Source organism: Mastomys coucha, unplaced genomic scaffold, assembly GCF_008632895.1.
Source record: "Mastomys coucha isolate ucsf_1 unplaced genomic scaffold, UCSF_Mcou_1 pScaffold23, whole genome shotgun sequence".
Taxonomy (NCBI): Eukaryota; Metazoa; Chordata; class Mammalia; order Rodentia; family Muridae; genus Mastomys; species Mastomys coucha.
In genome coordinates this window covers 89,813,531-89,832,581 of record NW_022196906.1, presented here as the reverse complement: position 1 = coordinate 89,832,581, position 19,051 = coordinate 89,813,531, and the positions used below count along the sequence as shown (strand labels likewise).

The window sequence follows — 19,051 nt, the reverse complement described above, 5'->3', positions numbered from 1 at the left end:
CCCGTAATGAGATCTGACGCCCTCTTCTGGTGCGTCTGAAGATAGCTACAGTGTACTTACATATAATAAATAAATAAATCTTTTTAAAAAAAAAGAAAGAAAGAAGAAAAAATTAGGACTTACAAATTATGGGCATGTTTCTGGTATAAAGGTAAGCAAAGGAAAAGAAATACTCAACCTCATTCTTTGTGCTAGGCACTGAAACATTTGAAAGCCCTGTTTTATTTTATTATTGACTTGGATAGGGTCTTATGGCCTTGAACTTGAACTTGCTATATAATATGACTATGACCTAGAACTTCTGATTCTACTACTTCTACTTCCCAAGTGCTAGGATTATAGGTATGCACCACTGGACCTGGGTTATATAATGCTGAGGACTGAACCCAGAGCTTTGTGCATGGCAAAAGCTAAGCAAACACTCTACTAACTACACCCCCATCTGGCAGTCCTTCTGTATGAGGACATTCTCATCTAGCATAACTTTAACACGGAGATAATTACAGCCATGTTCTTAGAACTGATATCCCTTGCAGATGTCCACTAGCTGCAGTATAGACTTTCTTCTCTGATGATCCTTGGGACAATGGCCATTTTTCTCCCAATTATGTAACTCTTAACCCACCAGCGATGGCTTTAGGCCATTCTTCATTGAGGACCCATCCTCTCTGTGACTGATAATCTTCTTGCAAGAAAACAGATGACAAAGCAATTGTTTTTAGGGATGAGGACATCAAAAACACAGGGCCTGGGACAAAAGCCTTATACAATCAGATTACAGGAGAGAACTGGGAGATGGCAGGAGCCTGAGCCATCGGTAGTGCAGAAATCCCTCTGCCCGAGCTATCCCCTTCCTGGAACAGATGAGACAGTACTAACTGTCCTCCCTGAACAGGCTGGAGATGCCCCTCCAGGTGGACTAGGGAATTCAGGTAGGGAAAGGGAACCCATCACCCAAGATTTCTCTGTCTTTTCTCCTCCTTCATGTTGCACACAGGATAAAATGGCTGTAAGATTCCTTTGAAGTTGCTACTTGACTGCCTTCACAATGGGCAGGATTAGAGTCTCAGACACTTAAGACAGAAAAAGTTCTGATTTTGTTAGAAAGCATAGTCCCAATAACTCCTAGATGCTGGTTAAAAAAAAAAAAAAATAGATGCCTTAGCTGGGCATAGCACTCTGGAGGGAAAAGCAGGTAGATCTCTGAGTTTGAGGCCTGCCTAGTCTACAGAGTAAGTTCCAGGGCTATGTAAAGAGATCCTGTCTTAGAAAAACAAAACAACCCCCCAAATAAACAAACAAACAAAAAACTGGCCCAACTCTGCCTAAGAGGGAGAAGGATCTAACATTCCTATTCAACTCTCTTTTATCTTCAAGGCCATCTGAACTGGCCTACAATTGTTCTGTTCCTTTGTCAGCTTCTGTGGTTTAGCTCTGCACCTCTGAAATCAAGAGAGCAACTACCCAGCCCTATACCCCATCACCTGAGTCTTGCTGCTGACAACAATTCAGAACAATATAGATCACCTAAAAAAAAACCACGGCTGGGACCCCTATCAAGGGTATGTTTTGCCTCCTCTGAGGGGCTTGTCGTTGGCGCTCCAGCGCCCTAGCACTAAGGCAGATGGGCAGCCTGACACCCAAGCCCTCTTTTCTTTAGAACTCACATCTCCTAACTTGGCTGCCCTGGTGCCCTGCTACCATGCCCATTATATGCTAGAGGAACTCAGGAAGGCCACCTTGAGTCCCCTCGCATGGTTCCCTTGCAGGAGAAGAGGGGAGAATTTAGATCCACCTATGTTTACAGAGCCTTCTTGTTAGCAGAGCTTAAAGCTATCAAAAGGGGAATTAGGCAGTTTCACTGAGGATCTCGGCCAGTGTATACAGACAGTGTATTGTAGCATCTAAGCAGCCTTTCCAACATGGCCTGGAGAGAATTCATGCTCATAAAGAAAAGGGCCAGTAGTGGCTGGTAATGACCACCATATATGGCCCAGATCAGAGATGTACAGGCCCAAGTTCCCACAGGAGTCCCACAGGATGGTCCCTCCTAGTGATCCATCCAGTCCCATAGGATGGTCCCTCCTAGTGATCCATCCAGAGACTCCTGTGGTCATTGGAAGAGAAAGCAATTTATCATACTTGAGAGGATTTAAGGAAAGCAGAGATCAAATACTCAATTACTATTAGTGAGGGCCATTTGCCAGAGAGAAAGCAAACTTCCTATTATTCTCTAGAGAGTAAAGAAGATTATAAGAATACATACTAATGTTAACACTGGAGTCCTTGGAGGATAAGGTCCTCCTTAAAGACAAATTCGTCACCCAACCATCCACAGATATCCATAGAAAACTTCAAAAACTGATGGCTAAGTGAAGAGCCTGGACCGATCTGTCTAGACTACTATCTTAGTGTGTTACAAACAGAACTGGAAAGAGCAGTAAAAGGACAAATGACAATAACCTCCTGGCTGCTAGGAAAGCCACCAGAGGAAGGCCCATCCTGAAGTACCCCTCTAGAACATGTTTCCTCTGTGGCCAGCCGGGGTAAGTCTGAGTTCTGTCTCACTCCTACCTCAACCCTTTCCCAACTGCCAAGGCAAGTACTGGAGGGCAAGGTGGCCCTTGAGCAACAAGAGCTTGGAAGCTGCTCTCCATCTGAACATGGTTGGGTCCTCTGGAGACTCCCCTCTCCAGAACCAACTTGAGGAGCCCCAAATAACTTTATAAGATGGCACACCATGAAATTCCTAGTGGATACAGAAGCCTGAGGCTTCATGTTGCCCTGGGTCACCGCTGGAGATATGTTCAACAGCTGCCAGCCTGACAAGGAGAAACCTTTCCAAAACTCGTTCCTCATTTTGCCTCCTCTTTGTGGCAGAAATATTTTCTCTCAACATGAAATGGGACTTGTTCTGCCTCTGGTAGAAGACAATATACACCTTTTAGTACAGACTAGATGAAGAGACTATAGAGGTCAGGCCAAAAAAGCTTGCCAGTGCTGATACGTCTGAAAGAGCCCACCTTAGGGACAAAATAACAAACAGCAAAACTCCTCCACAGTCCAACTTCAGGCAGGAATGAATGCACTCAGGGAGCTGCTGCACCCAAGGTGGGGCTTGGGAGTTAGGCTGAGCATTCACGATCAGTGAACAACAGTGCATGGGGCTGTTGATATTCTTCCAGATACTATCTGAGTACGTTATAACTATCAAACATACTGGCTTTAGGAGCAAATAGGCAGAGAAAAAGATGCCAAATCTTTACCTGAAGGAGAAGTTCTTGTAGCTGGGCCCGCTTCTGCTTTATCCGTTCTATCCGCCTCTGCTTCTCTATCTTTAAAACATAAGTTATAAAAACAAACACATCTTTAAATCACTTTTTAAACATTTACTTTTATTCTATGAGTCTTTTACCTCCATGTGTGCCTGTACACTACATGCATGTCTGGTGTCTGGTGTCCTTGGAAGCCAGAAGAGGGCACTAGATCCCCTGGAGTTATAGGTGGCTCTAAGCTACCATGTGGGTGTCAGGAACTGAACCCTGGTCCTCTGCAAGAGCAGCAAGTACTCTTAGCCACCAAGCCACCTCTCTAGCTCCCAAAGAATTTAAAAGAAAGTTGTTCTTTCGCCCTTTGCTATTGTATTTTGAGACAGGGTCTCCCTCTTTAGCTCATGCTAGGCTCAAATCCAACATGTCTTGCCTACTTTTGCACATTTCTTCTTTGACATGTCAGCCTTAATAGTCAAGCCTTAATTGTCTGCTCCAACAATATTTCATCTGTCCCTCTCCTCTGCCCGTTTTCATAGTTCTACTAACCATTACCATCCTTTGTGTTATTTAAAAGTCATGTGAACACTTATCTGTGGGACACTGCAGTAAGAATAAAGGCTAAACCCGACCTGCTCGGCCAGGCAGTGGTGGCACACACCTTTAATCCCAGCACTCGGGAGGCAGAGACAGGCGGATCTCTGAGTTCGAGGCCAGCCTGGTCTACGGAGTGAGTTCCAGGACAGCCAGGGCTACACAGAGAAACCCTATCTCGAAAAAAACAAAACCAACTAACCAACCAACCAAAACCACCCTACCTGCTGGTTATATCCATCCTTTCTCTAGTGTGCCTCTCTGACCTACTCAGCTCAGATCATCCAATCCTTCCTTCTCTGTCTCCCCCCTCCCCCCGCCCAAACTTCTACCAGGTATTTTTAATTTAAAAAAGATTTTTTTGAGACACAGTATTACTATGTAACCCAGACATGACAGGATCTGGTGATCCCCCTGCCTACACCTTTTCAGTGCTGGGATTACAGGTGCAGACTGTTGGACCCAGCATTCTAAAAATAGCTTCCTACTGTTTCCAGAGCAGACCGACATTGCCCAACATTCAGAAATGACTGAATCACTTCACTATAGCTATATATCTTAGCCACATTTAGCTCTAAGCACACTTTCTTGTGCATGTCTTGGTCCATGAAATAAACGCCCTAATCACCCTTAAACATTTGACAACCTTCTGCCCCTTTCCCCACTTCTTCCATCCCTTGTTTTCATGGGTATGCCCCCTCTCTGCCTCCTCCTGAGATAGAATCTAGGGCCTCAATTCATACGTGGCAAGAGCACTACAACAGAGTTGTTACCTTGAGCCCAGATTAAATCACATTTTTTGACAATTTTTCTATTTTTTAATCTTCTTTATTAAAGCAACTGTTTCTTGGGGTCTTGATTTTAGTGTTAAACTTTATCTTTTCTGTAGTTAAGGACATGGTAATGTTAGTAGATTTTAGCTTATAGGTCTTTAGTATCAGCTTAATATTATTGATAATATAATTAAAATGATATTCAAATTCTACTTAGGAAGAAGAAAAAGAGAAGGGAGACACTTCTACTGTAGCACATAAAAACCTTACCCTGTAGCCTTTGATGAGTCTTTTTTTCTGTTATTTGAACTACTACTATTAATAATAATAATAATAATAATAATAATAATAATAATAATAATAATAATAATTTCTAGGTTGGGTAGAGTACAAAAGTACTGAGTAAGATTTGAAACCAATTGTAATTATTTCCACGAGCCACTGTTAACCTCAGTTCATATGGTCTTAACAGTAAAATTACAACAAAATAATTTAGAAACACCATGACAAGAAACACACTCATTTAAGGACATTTTTCTACAGTGCTTAAAATTAACCAAGCTAAAGTGCTTTTAAATATTGTCCTAGAATTAGTGAAGGTCACATATGACATGCTGTCTTGTCACTTACTGACAGTGAGTCAAAGGTAGTTACAGCTTCCACAGTTATAGTTAGGATATTGAATAAGCAACACAGGAAACAAGCCACTAGTGCTCTCAGAGCTCCCAGGGACTAAAACTCCAACCAAAGAGTACACATGGGGGGACTCATGGCTCCAGCAGCATGTGTATAGCAGAGGATGGCCAAGTCAGTCATCAATGAGAGGAGAGGCCCTTGGCCCTGTAAAGGTTCTATGCCCCAGTGTAGGGGAATGCCAGGGCCAGGAAGTGGGAGACAGTGGGTTGATGAGCAGGGGGAGAGGGGAGGGAATAGGGGATTGTTTTATTTTTTGTTTTTTAATTTCTTTTTGGAGATATTGTAAATAAAGAAAACATCTAATTAAAAAAAAAAAATTCAACGAACTGGGGCTGAGGTGACTCAGTGATAGGAGCACTTGCTGCACTTTCGAAGAACCCAAGATTGGTTTCCAAGTTCAGTTTCCAGCATTCATATTGGGCAGCCCACAAGTGCACGTAACTCCATCTCTAGGAGATCTGACACCCTCCTTCTGGCCTCCAATGGGTACATACACATACAAATAAATAATTTTTTAAAAGTTCACTGATGGGGCTGGAAAGATGGCTTAGCAGTTAAGGACACCACTGCTCTTCTAGAAGATCTGGATTCAAGTCCCAGCACCCACATGGCAGCTCACAACTGTCGGCAACTCTAGTCCCAGGAGATATGGTGCCCAAGCACCTTATTGCCCAAACTACTCACTGACATTTTGTGCCTCGGTTCCAGGTTTGTAAAATAAACTGCGAACTGTATCTCCAAAACTCTTCCAATTCAAAATTACCCAGAGTTATGTTAAAGTAAAGCAAACACGAACAACTAGGAACATTTTAATATCATATAATTATATCTCTAAATGAAAATGTCTTGTATGCAAAACAAACAAGAACAAAACTCAGCTAACTACCCAAGAGCATCCCTACTTACTTCCAGGCTTTGGCATTCCTGAGCAGAATTGGTAGGCAGGCCGATCCACTTGATTTCTTTTTTTTCCTTTGAAATTATGTTCATTGCCATTAGTACATTTAAAGCATCATAAACTCTTCGTCTAATGTTCTTCTGATCATAAGCCTGCTAAAAAATATTTTTATTAAGTGGTGAATTTTAAAGGTTATCTTTCACATGCTGTTGATATTAACAATAGCTTCTCCCAAGTACTGAAAAAATTCTATGCCCAGTGAAAACATCTTCAGAATTTAATATGTAATGAAGACATTTGTAAACTTAACATTTTTACTTGTGTGTGTACTTGGGGAGGGAGCGGTGGACATAAATTCTTGCTATATTGTCCACGTAGAGTGGAAGCCCAATCACTTTTTCCATCACATGAATCCTGTGACTGACCTCAGGTCATCAGGCTTGGTGGAAAATGCCTTTGTCAGCTGAGTTATCTTACTAGTTTTGAAGACACTTTCCATTTATTTGTCTGTTTATTTTTTTAGGTGGTTCTGAGTGTTGAACCCCAGGCCTCATGCATGCTGAAAAAGTGTTCTACTGGGGTTGGCGAAATGGCTCAGTGGGTAAGAACACTGACTGCTCTTCTGAAGGTTCAAATCCCAGCAACCACATGATGGCTCACAACCACCCATAATGAGATCTGACGCCTTCTTCTGGTGCATCTGAAGACAGCAAGAGTATACTACTACTAATAAATAAATCTCTGGGACTGAGTGAGTGGGGCCGACCAGAGTGAGCAGAGGGCCAAAAATTAAATTCCCAACAACCACATGAAGGCTCACAACCACCTGTACAGCTATAGTATACCCATATACATAAAATAAATAAATCTTAAAAAAAAAAGTGTCCTCCAACTGGGTTATATCTCCAGCCCTGAAGACTCCTTTAATACAAAATAACCTCAGAAGCAAATGTTATACTACCACGAGGCTGACAGAAATACTACAGGGGCTTCTTGGGTGGGAGAAGAGGACTAAAATGGAAGCTTAGAGACGCAGAAAACACAAAGATGTGGGCAAGCCTCAACTGTTTTCCTAAGAAATCCAAGATAATAAAAATTAATATTGTAACAAATATATACATAGAGAGGTAAAGTAGTCAAAGTGCCTGCATTATTTGGAATAATTTTATACTTTAAAAATATCAAGAGCTAGGGAGATAGCTGAGTGGGTAAGTGCTTGCTATGCAAGGACGAGAACCTAAGTCTAGATCCCCATCACCCATGTAAAAGCCAACACTAATACAAGGGCAGCGAAGACATGCGGACCCTAGGTGTTTACTGGCCTCCCAAGCTAGCCAATCATTAGGCTTCAAGTTCAGTGAGAAACCCAGGCTTCATGTGAGGATGCCAGGAATGGTACCATGTCTTTACTCCCAGCACTTGGGAGGCAGAAGCAAGTGGTGCTCTATGAGTTCAAGGGCAGTCTGGTCTGCATGGTGATTCCAGGCCAGTCAGATGTGCAAACTGAGACCCTGCCTATAAACAAACAAACAAAAATGAGGTGACAACTGACAAAGCAAGACACCCAATGTTACCTCTGGCATCTGCACGCTCATGTATGAGCCTCTACAAACATGTATACAATAGACAACATACATATGTACACACACATCAAGAATGCATGTTTTCAGGTCTGTGACCTGTGCCTCTTATAATATGGTTCATGGACCAGTGCAGACCAGTGTATTCAGTCTATGTCCCAAAACACTTCTGTACTCTCTGCACACTGATTAGTTCAGCCAACTTTTCATTACTTTTGGTAATAAGACTTTTATTGAATGAATAAATTTACAGTGATTTGAGCCCACTGAAATATAAAATGAAATCTTAAATCAATAAAAAGTTTAAATTATGGACCTGAATATAAATATTGTATTCATCACATTGTAGGCTTCATTTAAAATCATTTTCTGGGTAAAATCCTAGGATTCTGAACTTTTCTATTTTTGTTATTTGACATGGGAGTGGGGGGTGTGTGTCACTATGTAACTCAGGTTAGCTTTGTGCTCATTATACTACAAGCTGGCTTCAATCTCCTAAGTGTCCCCAAATTTACAGGACCCCAATATTGTATTTTAAAAATATTGCCAGGCAGTGGTGGCACAAATCTTTAATCCCAGCACTCAGAAGGCAGAGGCAGGCAGATCCCTAAATTCAAGGTTAGACTAATTTACAAAGCAAATTCCAGGATAGTCAGGGCTATAAAGAGAAATCTTGATTCAAAAAAACAAAAAAGTTTATCTTTGTGGGCTACAGACATGCACTAGCAAGGTAAAGCATTTCCATTTGTGTGCCTGATGACCTCAGGTGAAGGTGGGAGGATGAGACTGACCCCACAACATTGTCCTCTGATCTCTACAAATGTGTCATGGTATGCATGTATCCACAAATATCATATACACAAACATACAAATAAATAGCGAACTCTCAATTAAAGGATTCCCAAGTTTCCAGATTCCTCACATCTACAACACAAACCAACAGATATATACTGAATCCAGGAGTCACAGTCCGTGTATAACTCATGATCCACCTACCGAATCAGCGGCCAGATGGTTACTTGAATTGGTAAACTCGGACACCAGCTCATCAGCTACTTCATTGTATGATGTTGTGCCTTTCCGCTGAACTTTCTCACACACCTTCATTGAAAAATGTCTCAAGCCTTTCCCATTTTTATCTCCTTTTTTGCTTCTTTTACTAGAAGAGAAAAAGATTGGTGAAAAAATTCATATTCCATTATACCTAGAGACTTCCTCTACAAAACTATGTAAAAAAACCAGAAGATTGTTTCTGTTACAAATGAAGAAAATTTACAAATTTAATTTTTATCTTAAGAGTGTAACAATATATAGAAATACAGAATGCTTTTCTATAATGTCATTCCTTTTTTTTTGTTTGTTTTTTGTTTTTTTTTTTGTTTTTGTTTTTTCCAGAAAGGGTTTCTCTGTGTATCCCTGGCTGTCCTGGAGCTCACTCTATAGACCAGGCTGGCCTTGAACTCAAGAGATCCACCTGCTTCTGCCCCCCATGTGTAAGACTAAAGGTGTGCGCCACTTTGCCCAGCTCCTTCAGATTTTCTTAATCAGATTCTCTGAAGCAAAGAGATTCATTCACCTTAATTCTCAGCCACACCTTCTGGTAGCAGCCCAGATAAAGGACCCAGAAGAAGGGAAGTCTGCCTTCTGCCTGCTTGTCTGTCCTTGTTCTCACTGGCAAGCTCATCTGTCCTGTGGCTGAGGCTTTCCTTCAATAGTTTTAGATCCAATTCCTTCAGGATTTCAACATTCACCAAAGACCAGTAGCTCTCCAGGAATCTTCCAGAACTTCAGCTTCAGGATGGAAATGCTGAGACATCCAGCCTCATAGGCTGAATTACTAGGGCTTCTTGGCTTTTTCCACTATGAAACAGTCATTGCTAGACTACCCAGACCACACCCTACAAATCAGTCTAGATTGCTTTTTAGTGTGTGCATATTCATTCTAGTACTTCTGTTCCTTTAGAGAACCCTGACGAATACAATTAGGAAAGAATCATTAATGCACCCCAGAGTACATATACTGTATCTCACAGGCTACTTTTAAAATGCAGTGAAACCACTAAGTGGTTTTTGAGTTGCACAGTGAGATGCTTACTGACATAGGCAGAAATTCTTGTGTTAAAGTGGAAGGTGAGTTTATGGAGAAATAGGTGAAAGAAAAGTCAGCTAAGAAGCTACTACAACAGCTGAGGTGATGACCCGGAACTGGGTCAGTGAAGGGAAGGGGAACAAACAGAATTGCAAAACTTGAAAGGCAAAAAGTAGTAACACTAAGCATCTGATTGATATGGAAAGAAAGAAACAGAGACATTGCAAAGTCTGAGTTGAGAGTCTTAGTAGTAGGTACACTCTGAGAGGCTGGTGAGATGGCTCAAGAAATAAAAGGTATTTGTCTCCAAGTCCAATGACCCAAGTTAGACTTGGACCCCAAACAAGAAAAAAACTAATTCCATAAAATTGTCCTCTGACTTATATAACTGTTCAGTGACATATGCACATGAACACTGATAAACAAAATCAATCAATCAATCAATCAGTCAACCAACCGATCGATCAATCAATGTAATTTTGAAAATGTTAGGGCTAGAGAGATGACTCAGCAGTTAAAAAAAAAAAAATTCTTTTCTTACAGAAGACCAGAGTTTGGTTTCCAGCATCCACATCAGGCAGCCCACAGCCACCCTAACAACAGCTCCAGGAGATCCAATGCCCTCTCTGGCCTTCAAGAGCACCCATATGTATGTCACTCACACTCACTCACACACACACACACACACACACACACACACCCACCCCAAACCCTCTTTAATTGCCAAGCATGATGACACATACCTGCAATACTAAAATTTGGGAGGCTCAAAAATGAAAAACAAAGAAAACACACACACACACACACACACACACACACACACAAAAACACCAACAAAACACTTCCCCAAAATCCTTATTTCATTAGGTACACTTCCCCAAAATCCTTATTTCATTAGGTAGGAGTGTGTGTGTGTGTGTGTGTTTCTTTGTTTTTCATTTTTGAGCCTCCCAATGTATGTATGTATGTGCAGGCAAAACACTCATATGCATAAAAGTAAATATATCTAAAAAACTTTTTAATATTTGTGGGTACATGTATGAATTTATGTTCAGCATATACTTACAACACTAATAAGTTAGGGTTTACCTATACTTAGTACTACACTGTAGTTTTTACTTGTTTTTATTTTTATTTTTAAAGATTTATTTATTTATTATATGTAAGTACACTGCTGTCTTCAGACACACTAGAAGAGGACGTCAGATCTCATTACAGATGGTTGTGAACCACCATGCTGGGATTTGAACTCAGGACCTTCAGTAGAGCTGTTAGTGCTCTTAACCCCTGAGCCATCTCTCCAGCCCTATTTTTTAACTGACTAACACTGATGAGTATTGTTTAATAAGCTTATTAACTATTTCTATTTGTTGCTAGAATAAGATTATACTATTTTGTTTTTTCAGTTGAGGAAAGGGTCTCACATTAGCCCAGGCTGGCTTACAATTCTCTAAGAGCTAGAGATGTTGTAAAAACCACTGGCAAGGCCTTATTAAGGGAACAATCATCTTATCAGGTCAATGGACCCTGAGATGACAACTCACATTTTAACACACTGTAATACTAATATGGTACACCTAGTACAGCAGCCAGCATGTCATTTTGAACTTAGGCTCATATAAGGGCTCTAAGCCAACAGTTCTTGTCTTTTTCCCACCAGTGCTGAGAACAGAGCTAGGACTAATAACACCATACAGAGCTTCACCACTGAGCCATATTCCTAGCTTTTAAATTGACGTTCCTCAATGCCAGACATAACTGACTCGAGAGACATTTCTACATTACAGTGCTTCTGCTATACAACCAGGAAGGAAAATCACTGTACTAACATTCTAAGAAAAGATGACCTTATACCCTAAAAAGTGTCTAGAGAAATAAGTGTTTGCTATGATCTAGAACTAGTTAAAAGCCAAGCAAAGCAAAAAACAAAACAAAACAAAACAAACTAAAAAACTCCAACAACTGTTTAGAAGTTTGGGCAAGTTAGGGTACTATGGAATGCATTCGCTTTGTAAGAACACTGTCTTTCCCAAAACAAGGGAAGGAAATGACAAATGTCACAAGCTATCTACTGAAACCACAAATAACTGAATTGAAAATCTCAATGTAGAATGAAATAATGGTAGAAACTAAATAAAGTCAAAGCTGCAAAGGAAACGCCCCTTTCCATGTGGAATACAACACGAAGCACACTCATACTCACCTTTCTGAAAACTCAGAGTCTATAAATTCTCTAGCTCGTTTTCTATCACTAAAAAGACAAAAAGATAGCTTAAGCACAACACATAAACACAGCTCTATTTCTTAAATAATTTATTATAAACTATCTCACTCTACACTGAATGTACACAAAAGAAAACTTATTTTTACAATGAGATAAAGGCATGACAACATATTAATCCAAAATTGGAATAAGTTCAATGAGTACTTGGGGAGAAAAACAGTACAGATTTACAAATTAATTTTTTTTTTTTTTTTTGAGACAGGGTTTCTCTGTGTAGCCCTGGCTGTCCTGGAATGCACTCTGTAGACCAGACTGGCCTCGAACTCAGAAATCCGCCTGCCTCTGCCCCCAAGTGCTGGGATTAAAGGCGTGCGCCACCACGCCCGGCTTACAAATTAATTTTTACAAAACTGTTTTGTCTTTATAGCTTATGAATGTCTGTCTGTCAATGTGTATATGGAATAAAGCATAAAGCACTTGCCAGGGCTGTCACTGCAATAGCTAATGTGTCCTTGAAACAAGGTGACTTTGACTGTGTGCTCCACACTCACTCCAAGCAGTATGTTACCAAGTATATACCTCAAGAATAAGACTTCAAAACTGATAAAAATAAGGCTTGGAGTATTATTTTAATATTTTCCTTTTATCCTTTTAACTTGTATTTATGTGTATGTGCGTGTGTGTGTGTCTATGTGTGTCTAAGTCACAGGTATGTGGTGCCCACAGAGGCTAGCAGGTGGTGTTGGGACGTCTTGGAGAGAGGTGATTATGAGCCGTCTGATGTGGGTGCTAGGAACCAAACTCTGAGCCTTTTTTCAGCTTTGCCTTTCTCGCTTCTACTCTGCCCCACTGCTCCACCCCTGAGAGACAAGGTTTTCCTATGTAACCCAGGCTGCCCTCGAGCGCTCTTAACTTGCCTCTCTGGTCATCTTGCCTCAGTCTCTCCAGCACTGGGATTACTGCAATACACTCCTGTTAATTACCTTTTACAGAAGATGGGGTGCAGAGGTGACAGAGGAGAAAAGCTAGTAGAAGGCATTTCATAAACAAAGATGAAAAAGGGTTTGGTAGTAATGATGGTAAAATGGTAACAAAAGGAATATTGCCGCCGGGCGGTGGTGGCGCACGCCTTTAATCCCAGCACTTGGGAGGCAGAGGCTGGCAGATTTCTGAGTTTGAGGCAAGCCTGATCTACAGAGTGAGGCTCAGGATAGCCAGGGCTACACAGAGAAACCCTATCCCAAAAAAAAATCAAAAAAATAAAACAAAAAAACCCAAAAAAGGAATATTGCCTATATTTATTTAAAAAAAAAAAATCAAGGGAAGTTTTCATGAAAATGTTAATACATTTGTCCTCTTTTCCTAGTTTCTTATTTCTCTCTCTCTCTCTCTTTTTTAAGATTTATTTATTTCATGCCTGTGAGTACACTATAGCTGTCTTCAGACACACCAGAAGAGGACATCATATCCTATTACAGTTGGTTGTGAGCCACCATGTGGTTGCTGGGAATTGAACTCAGGTCCTCTGGAAGAGCAGTCAGTGCTCTTAACCATTGAGCCATCTCTTCAGCCTCCTAGTTTCTTTTCTGAGTTTTAGGAAAGTAGAAGGAAGACTCACGAGTAAAGCCAACACTTAACACAACTCCTTCCTTATGTGTCAAAACAATATAAAATTCATTTTTATATCTCCAAGCAGCTAAGTATTATAATCATAAAAGTAGTCCTACTTTAGAATTTTAGAGTCAGGAGATCTAGTTATAAGTTAAATTGTTTTTCTCAGCTTAAATATGGTTGTACTCATTGGACATGGTGATACCTGCTTATGGGCAACTCCAGGCTGGAGGCAAGCCTGGGCTATATCCTGAGCCCAATTATAATTGCTGATTTTAAAGCAATATATTAGTTTCTAAAGATCTAAACTAGCTGGGTATCAGAGCAAATAACTGTAATCTCAATATTCAAAAGGCTGAGGCAAAAGAATATTCAATGCTAGTTGTACTATGCATCTAGTATCAGGTTAGCCAGGGTAATATGCCAAGGCTCTGTCTCCAACAACAAAAACCACCGAACTCCCAGCACTTAGCAGGTACAGGCAGTCTGATCAGGACTCCATCTTAAGACCTCCCAAAACAAAATAAATAACCGCCCCCCCCCCCGACCCAAAAAACCAACCAATAGAACTAGATTAACAAAACAAGAGAACATAGGGCTGGGGAAAAGGCTCAGAGTAGAAGACACTTGCCATGCAAGCCTGAGGACCACACCCTGGCACATACATAAAAGGTATGACTTTGGGGTGACCTGCCTGTAATCCCAGCATTTACTCAGGAGGCCAAGTTAGGGGATTATTGGAGTAAAATGGTGAGGTAGATTAGCCAAATTGGCAAGTTGGCTTCAACAAAAAACTTCCCTTTAGTAAATAAAATGGCAAACAATCAAGGCAGAAACCCTGTGTTACCCTGTGGTCTCCATATATACACACGCGTACACGCGCACACACGTACACACACACACACACACACATACACACACGTATATTCACAAATACATATGCTCACACACACGTATATTCACAAATACATATGCTCACACAAACACCACACACACAGACACAAAAATTTGAAAAATAACTTCTGGAGAGTCCACGCTGATCTCTTAGGGGACCACAGTTCCCTAGTTTATTGCATCTGCATTGGGTGGCTCACAAGTGCCTGTAGCTCCAGTTCCAGTGACCCAATGCTCTTTTCTGCACTCAACAGCACCTGTACCCTTGGTCACATACTCCACCCCCTACATACACACATATACATAATTAAAAATCTTTGGGCTGGTGAGATGACAAATAGAGAGGCACCTGCTGGCAAGACTGAGAAACTAAGTTTGATCTCTAGGACTCACACAATGACTCCCAAAGTTCTTCCCTAACTTCTACACACACTCCATGGCATTATGTGTGCACATTCACAAAATAAATAAATATAAAATGTAAAAGGAGGGAGGTAGGAAGAAGATAGGACAGGGAGCTAGTAAGGGGGTGGGAGGCTTAGAAACAGTAATTTCTGACACTCTTACCTGGGAACCCAGCCAGCAGCCTCAGCTATGTGGGTCTGAGTGACCATTGCGGGTGCAGGGGTATATGGACTCCCAATCAGAACACTTCCTGGATTGGTAATTCTCTGTGGTGTGCTTATAATCTGTAAAGTTGGTAACAAGAAAATAAAATTTAAGTATTCATGCCTTTAATGCCAGTCCTAGGGAGGCAAAGGCAGGAGGATTTCTGTGAGCTTGAGGCTAGTCTGATTTACTACATACAGAGTTCCAGGCCAGCTAGGGCTATAGAGTAAGACCCTGTCTCAAATAAATAAGCATATATGTTTAAAAAACAACTTTTAATTTAACTTTTAAAAAAGGAAGGGGGAGCTAGAGATAGTTGAGAGCACTGGCCGCTCTTCTAGAGGACCTGGTTTTCATTCTCTGCATCCACATGGGGGTGGCAGCTCACAACATCTGTAACTCCAATCCCAGGGGAGACAATGCCCTCTTCTGGCCTCCTCAGGCATCAGGTACACAAATGGTGCATAGACATAAATGCAGGTAAAAGACCCGATAGATAGATAGATAGATAGATAGATAGATAGATAGATAGATAGATAGATAGATAGATAGATGATAGATAGGTAGGTAGGTAGGCAGGCAGGCAGGCAGGTAGGCAGGCAGGCAGGCAGACAGACGGAATGTTTCTGGCTAACATATGGGAAGGCAGTGCTCTTAGAGATGATCATCTAAGCAGTCACTAGTACCTTTGATTTAATTCTATGCTAGCATCTTAAAACACCAGTACCCTGATTCCTGACATGATGTCACAGTGTAGATTCAAGTAAGTGAACAGCAATTTAGAAGGATTAACCTGGAAACTGACAATTTCTTACCATCAGAAAAGTGAAAAGCTTTTTTTCCCTGTGGTAAGCACTTTGGGAGCTGCAGAGATGGCTCCTTGGTTAAGAGTACTTGCTGAGTAACTGTAAAGGGCAGGAGTCTGAATCCCATAAGCTGGGCACACCATACATACCTGTAATCACGCTCTAAATTACGGATACAGGAATTGTTACTGCTTCCAGTACAACTGAAAATATGCATGCTCCATGTTCAGGGAGATGCTCTGCCTCAAATATTCGAATAGGCAGAGAGAATATAGTAAGGTAACTAATGCATGTTTCTTGCTGTCAAGCACATATGTATATAAAATGCTCGTACACAAATCAATTTTTAATCCTAGTACTTGGGAGGCAGAAGTAAGAGGATCTTAGCAAGTTTGAAGCCAACTAGGGCCACCAAATGAGGCACTGTATTAAAAGCAAGCAAACAAAACCTCCAACCAGAGGCACTGTATTAAAGAGAGAAAATAAGAGGTTTATTTGAAATTGAGTCTACAATTGTAGTAGAGCCTGATTTCTGTGACCTGGGATAACAGTAAATTAGATCTTCAGAACCCAATATACATGCAAAACCACATTATAATCTTGATTGTTACACAATGCAAAAGTAAGTTCCCTGAAAAAGCCAAATGTACCTTCTGTACTGATCTGAACTTCAGAATTTCGTGTCAGTGGAGAGTTAAGATGTTACAAATGAAGAACCAAAATGATACTGGAGTATCTTTAGTTCCTCTAATAGTCTCATTTATCATTAACCTCTGTATCTGGCTGAATATCCCTTTTGGAATATATCTTGGCAGACTAGCTTTGACTAAGCCAAAAGCTGAGAATTTCATCAGATAGCAACTAAGAGAGCTTCAGCAGTTTTTTTCATTTTGTTGTACCCTGCCTACTTGATGTCCTCAGGAATCAATGTATTGGCTGATGACTATCTTTGTTCTGGGACTGACAAGAATCCATGTAATCAGGGTTGTAAGCTGGTACAACCACTCTGGAAATCAGTCTGGAGGTTCCTCAGAAAATTGGACATAGTACTACCTGAGGACCCAGCTTTACAACTCCTGGGCATATACCCAAAAGATGCTCCAAAATATAACAAGGAGACATGCTCCACTTTATTCAAAGCAGCCTTATTTATAACAGCCAGAAGCTGGAAAGAACCCAGATGACCTTCAACAGAGGAATGGATACAGAAAATGTGGTACATTTACACAATGGAGTACTACTCAGCTATTAAAAATAATGACTTCATGAAATTCTTAGGGAAATGGACAGAACTATAAGATATCATCCTGAGTGAGGTAACCCAATCACAAAAGATCACACATGATATGCATTCACTCATAAGTGGGTATTAGCCCAAAAGCTCAGAATACCCAAGATACAATTCACAGACCACACGAAGTTTAAGAAGAGGAAGACCAAAGTGTGGATGCTTCAGTCCTTCTTAGAAGGGAGAACAAAATATTCACGGGAGGAAATATGGAGACAAAGTGTAGAGTAGATACTGAAAGAAAGGCCATCTAGAAATTGCCGCACCTGAGGATCCACCCCATATACAGTCACCAAACCCAGACACTATTCTGACAGGAGCTAGATAAAGCTTCCAGAGCCTGACAAATACAGAGGTGGTTTCATAGCCAACCATTGGACTGAGCCTGGGGTCTGCCAATGGAGGAGTTAGAGAGAGAACTGAAGGATCTGAAGGGGTTTGCAATCCCATAGGAAGAACAACAGTATCAACCAACCAGATCCCCCTGAACTCCCTGGCACTAAACCACTAACCAGAGAATACACATGGGGCAACCCATGGCTCCAGTCACATATGTAGCAGAGGATGGTCTTACCTGGCATCAATGGGAGGAGAGGCCCTTGGTCCTGTGAAGGCTCAATGGCTCAGTGTAGGGGAATGCCAGGGTAGTGAGGCAGAAAAGGGTGGGTGGGTGGGGGAGCACCCTCATAGAAGCAGGGGAAGGGGAGTGGGATAGGAGGTTTCTAGAGGGGAAACCAGGAAAGGGGATAACATTTGAAATGTGAATAAATAAAATATCCAATAAAAGAAAAATCTGTGATAGTAAAAAGAGTCCGTGTAATCACTTCTACAGGGAAACATGTCATTTGGAATAACTTGAATCTATGTTCTCAGGCCATGGGCCACTTGTATTTGTCTCAAAATAAACTCATTTCCTTTGAAATCAGAGTTGTATTTTGCATTGACAAATATAATTCCATCTTCATTTTTCCCCCTCGCAACTTTACCTCATACTATTAAATGAAGTATTTTGGTTAAACACAGTAACACATTCCTATCATCCCAGTACCTGATAGACAAAAGAGGATTACCAAAAGTTCAAGGTCAGCCTGGTCAACCTACCTACATAGCAAGTCAAACTCTTCTGGGATACCCAGTGTATCAAAAAAAACTACATACATACTGTACTGGCTAGTTTTGTGTGTCAACTTGACACAGGTTGGAGTTATCACAGAAGGGAGCTTCAGTTGGGGAAGTGCCTCCATGAGATCCAGCTGTGGGGCATTTTCTCAATTGTTCCTTGTGTGTGGTGCCATCCCTGGACTGGAGGTATTGGGCTCTATAAGAGAGCAGGCTGAGCAAGCCAGGGGAAGCAAGCCAGTAAATAACATCCCTCCATGGCCTCTGTATCAGCTCCTGCTTCCTGACCTGCTTGAGTTCCAGTCCTGACTTCTTCTGGTGATCAACAGCCATGTGGAAGTGTAAGCTCAATAAACCCTTTTCTCCCCAACTCGCTTCTTGGTCATGATGTTGTGCAGGAATAGAAACCCTGACTAATACAAAATTGGTACCAGCATAGTGGGGTATCCCTGTGACAACCTGACCATGTTTTGGGGAGGACTGTGGAAGGACTTTGGAACTTTGAGTTAGAAGAACCACTGATTGTTAAGAATTCTGTGGGATTCTGTGGGAATTCTGTAGGAGCTTGGAAGATCATGTTGAGAATAGCGCAGAAGATGGA

General features: G+C 41.2%; 1 protein-coding gene across 12 annotated transcripts in view; it reads right to left on the bottom strand.

Annotated features, from left to right (window-relative positions):
* Positions 1 to 19,051, bottom strand: part of Tfdp2 (transcription factor Dp-2) — a 129,428-nt gene that overhangs the window by 19,408 nt on the left and 90,969 nt on the right. For 8 of the 12 annotated variants that reach the window (XM_031346172.1, XM_031346168.1, XM_031346165.1 and 5 more), the window contains 5 exons: positions 15,196 to 15,317; positions 12,103 to 12,150; positions 8,807 to 8,969; positions 6,239 to 6,385; positions 3,267 to 3,335 (listed from right to left, as the gene is read on the bottom strand). In XM_031346172.1, the coding sequence (XP_031202032.1) occupies positions 3,267 to 3,335; positions 6,239 to 6,385; positions 8,807 to 8,969; positions 12,103 to 12,150; positions 15,196 to 15,317 (549 nt within the window). Of the gene's footprint in view, positions 1 to 3,266; positions 3,336 to 6,238; positions 6,386 to 8,806; positions 8,970 to 12,102; positions 12,151 to 15,195; positions 15,318 to 17,905; positions 17,950 to 18,738; positions 18,786 to 19,051 lie in introns of those variants that run through there. The other 4 variants (XM_031346164.1, XM_031346171.1, XM_031346161.1 and 1 more) reach the window with 4 other exon arrangements.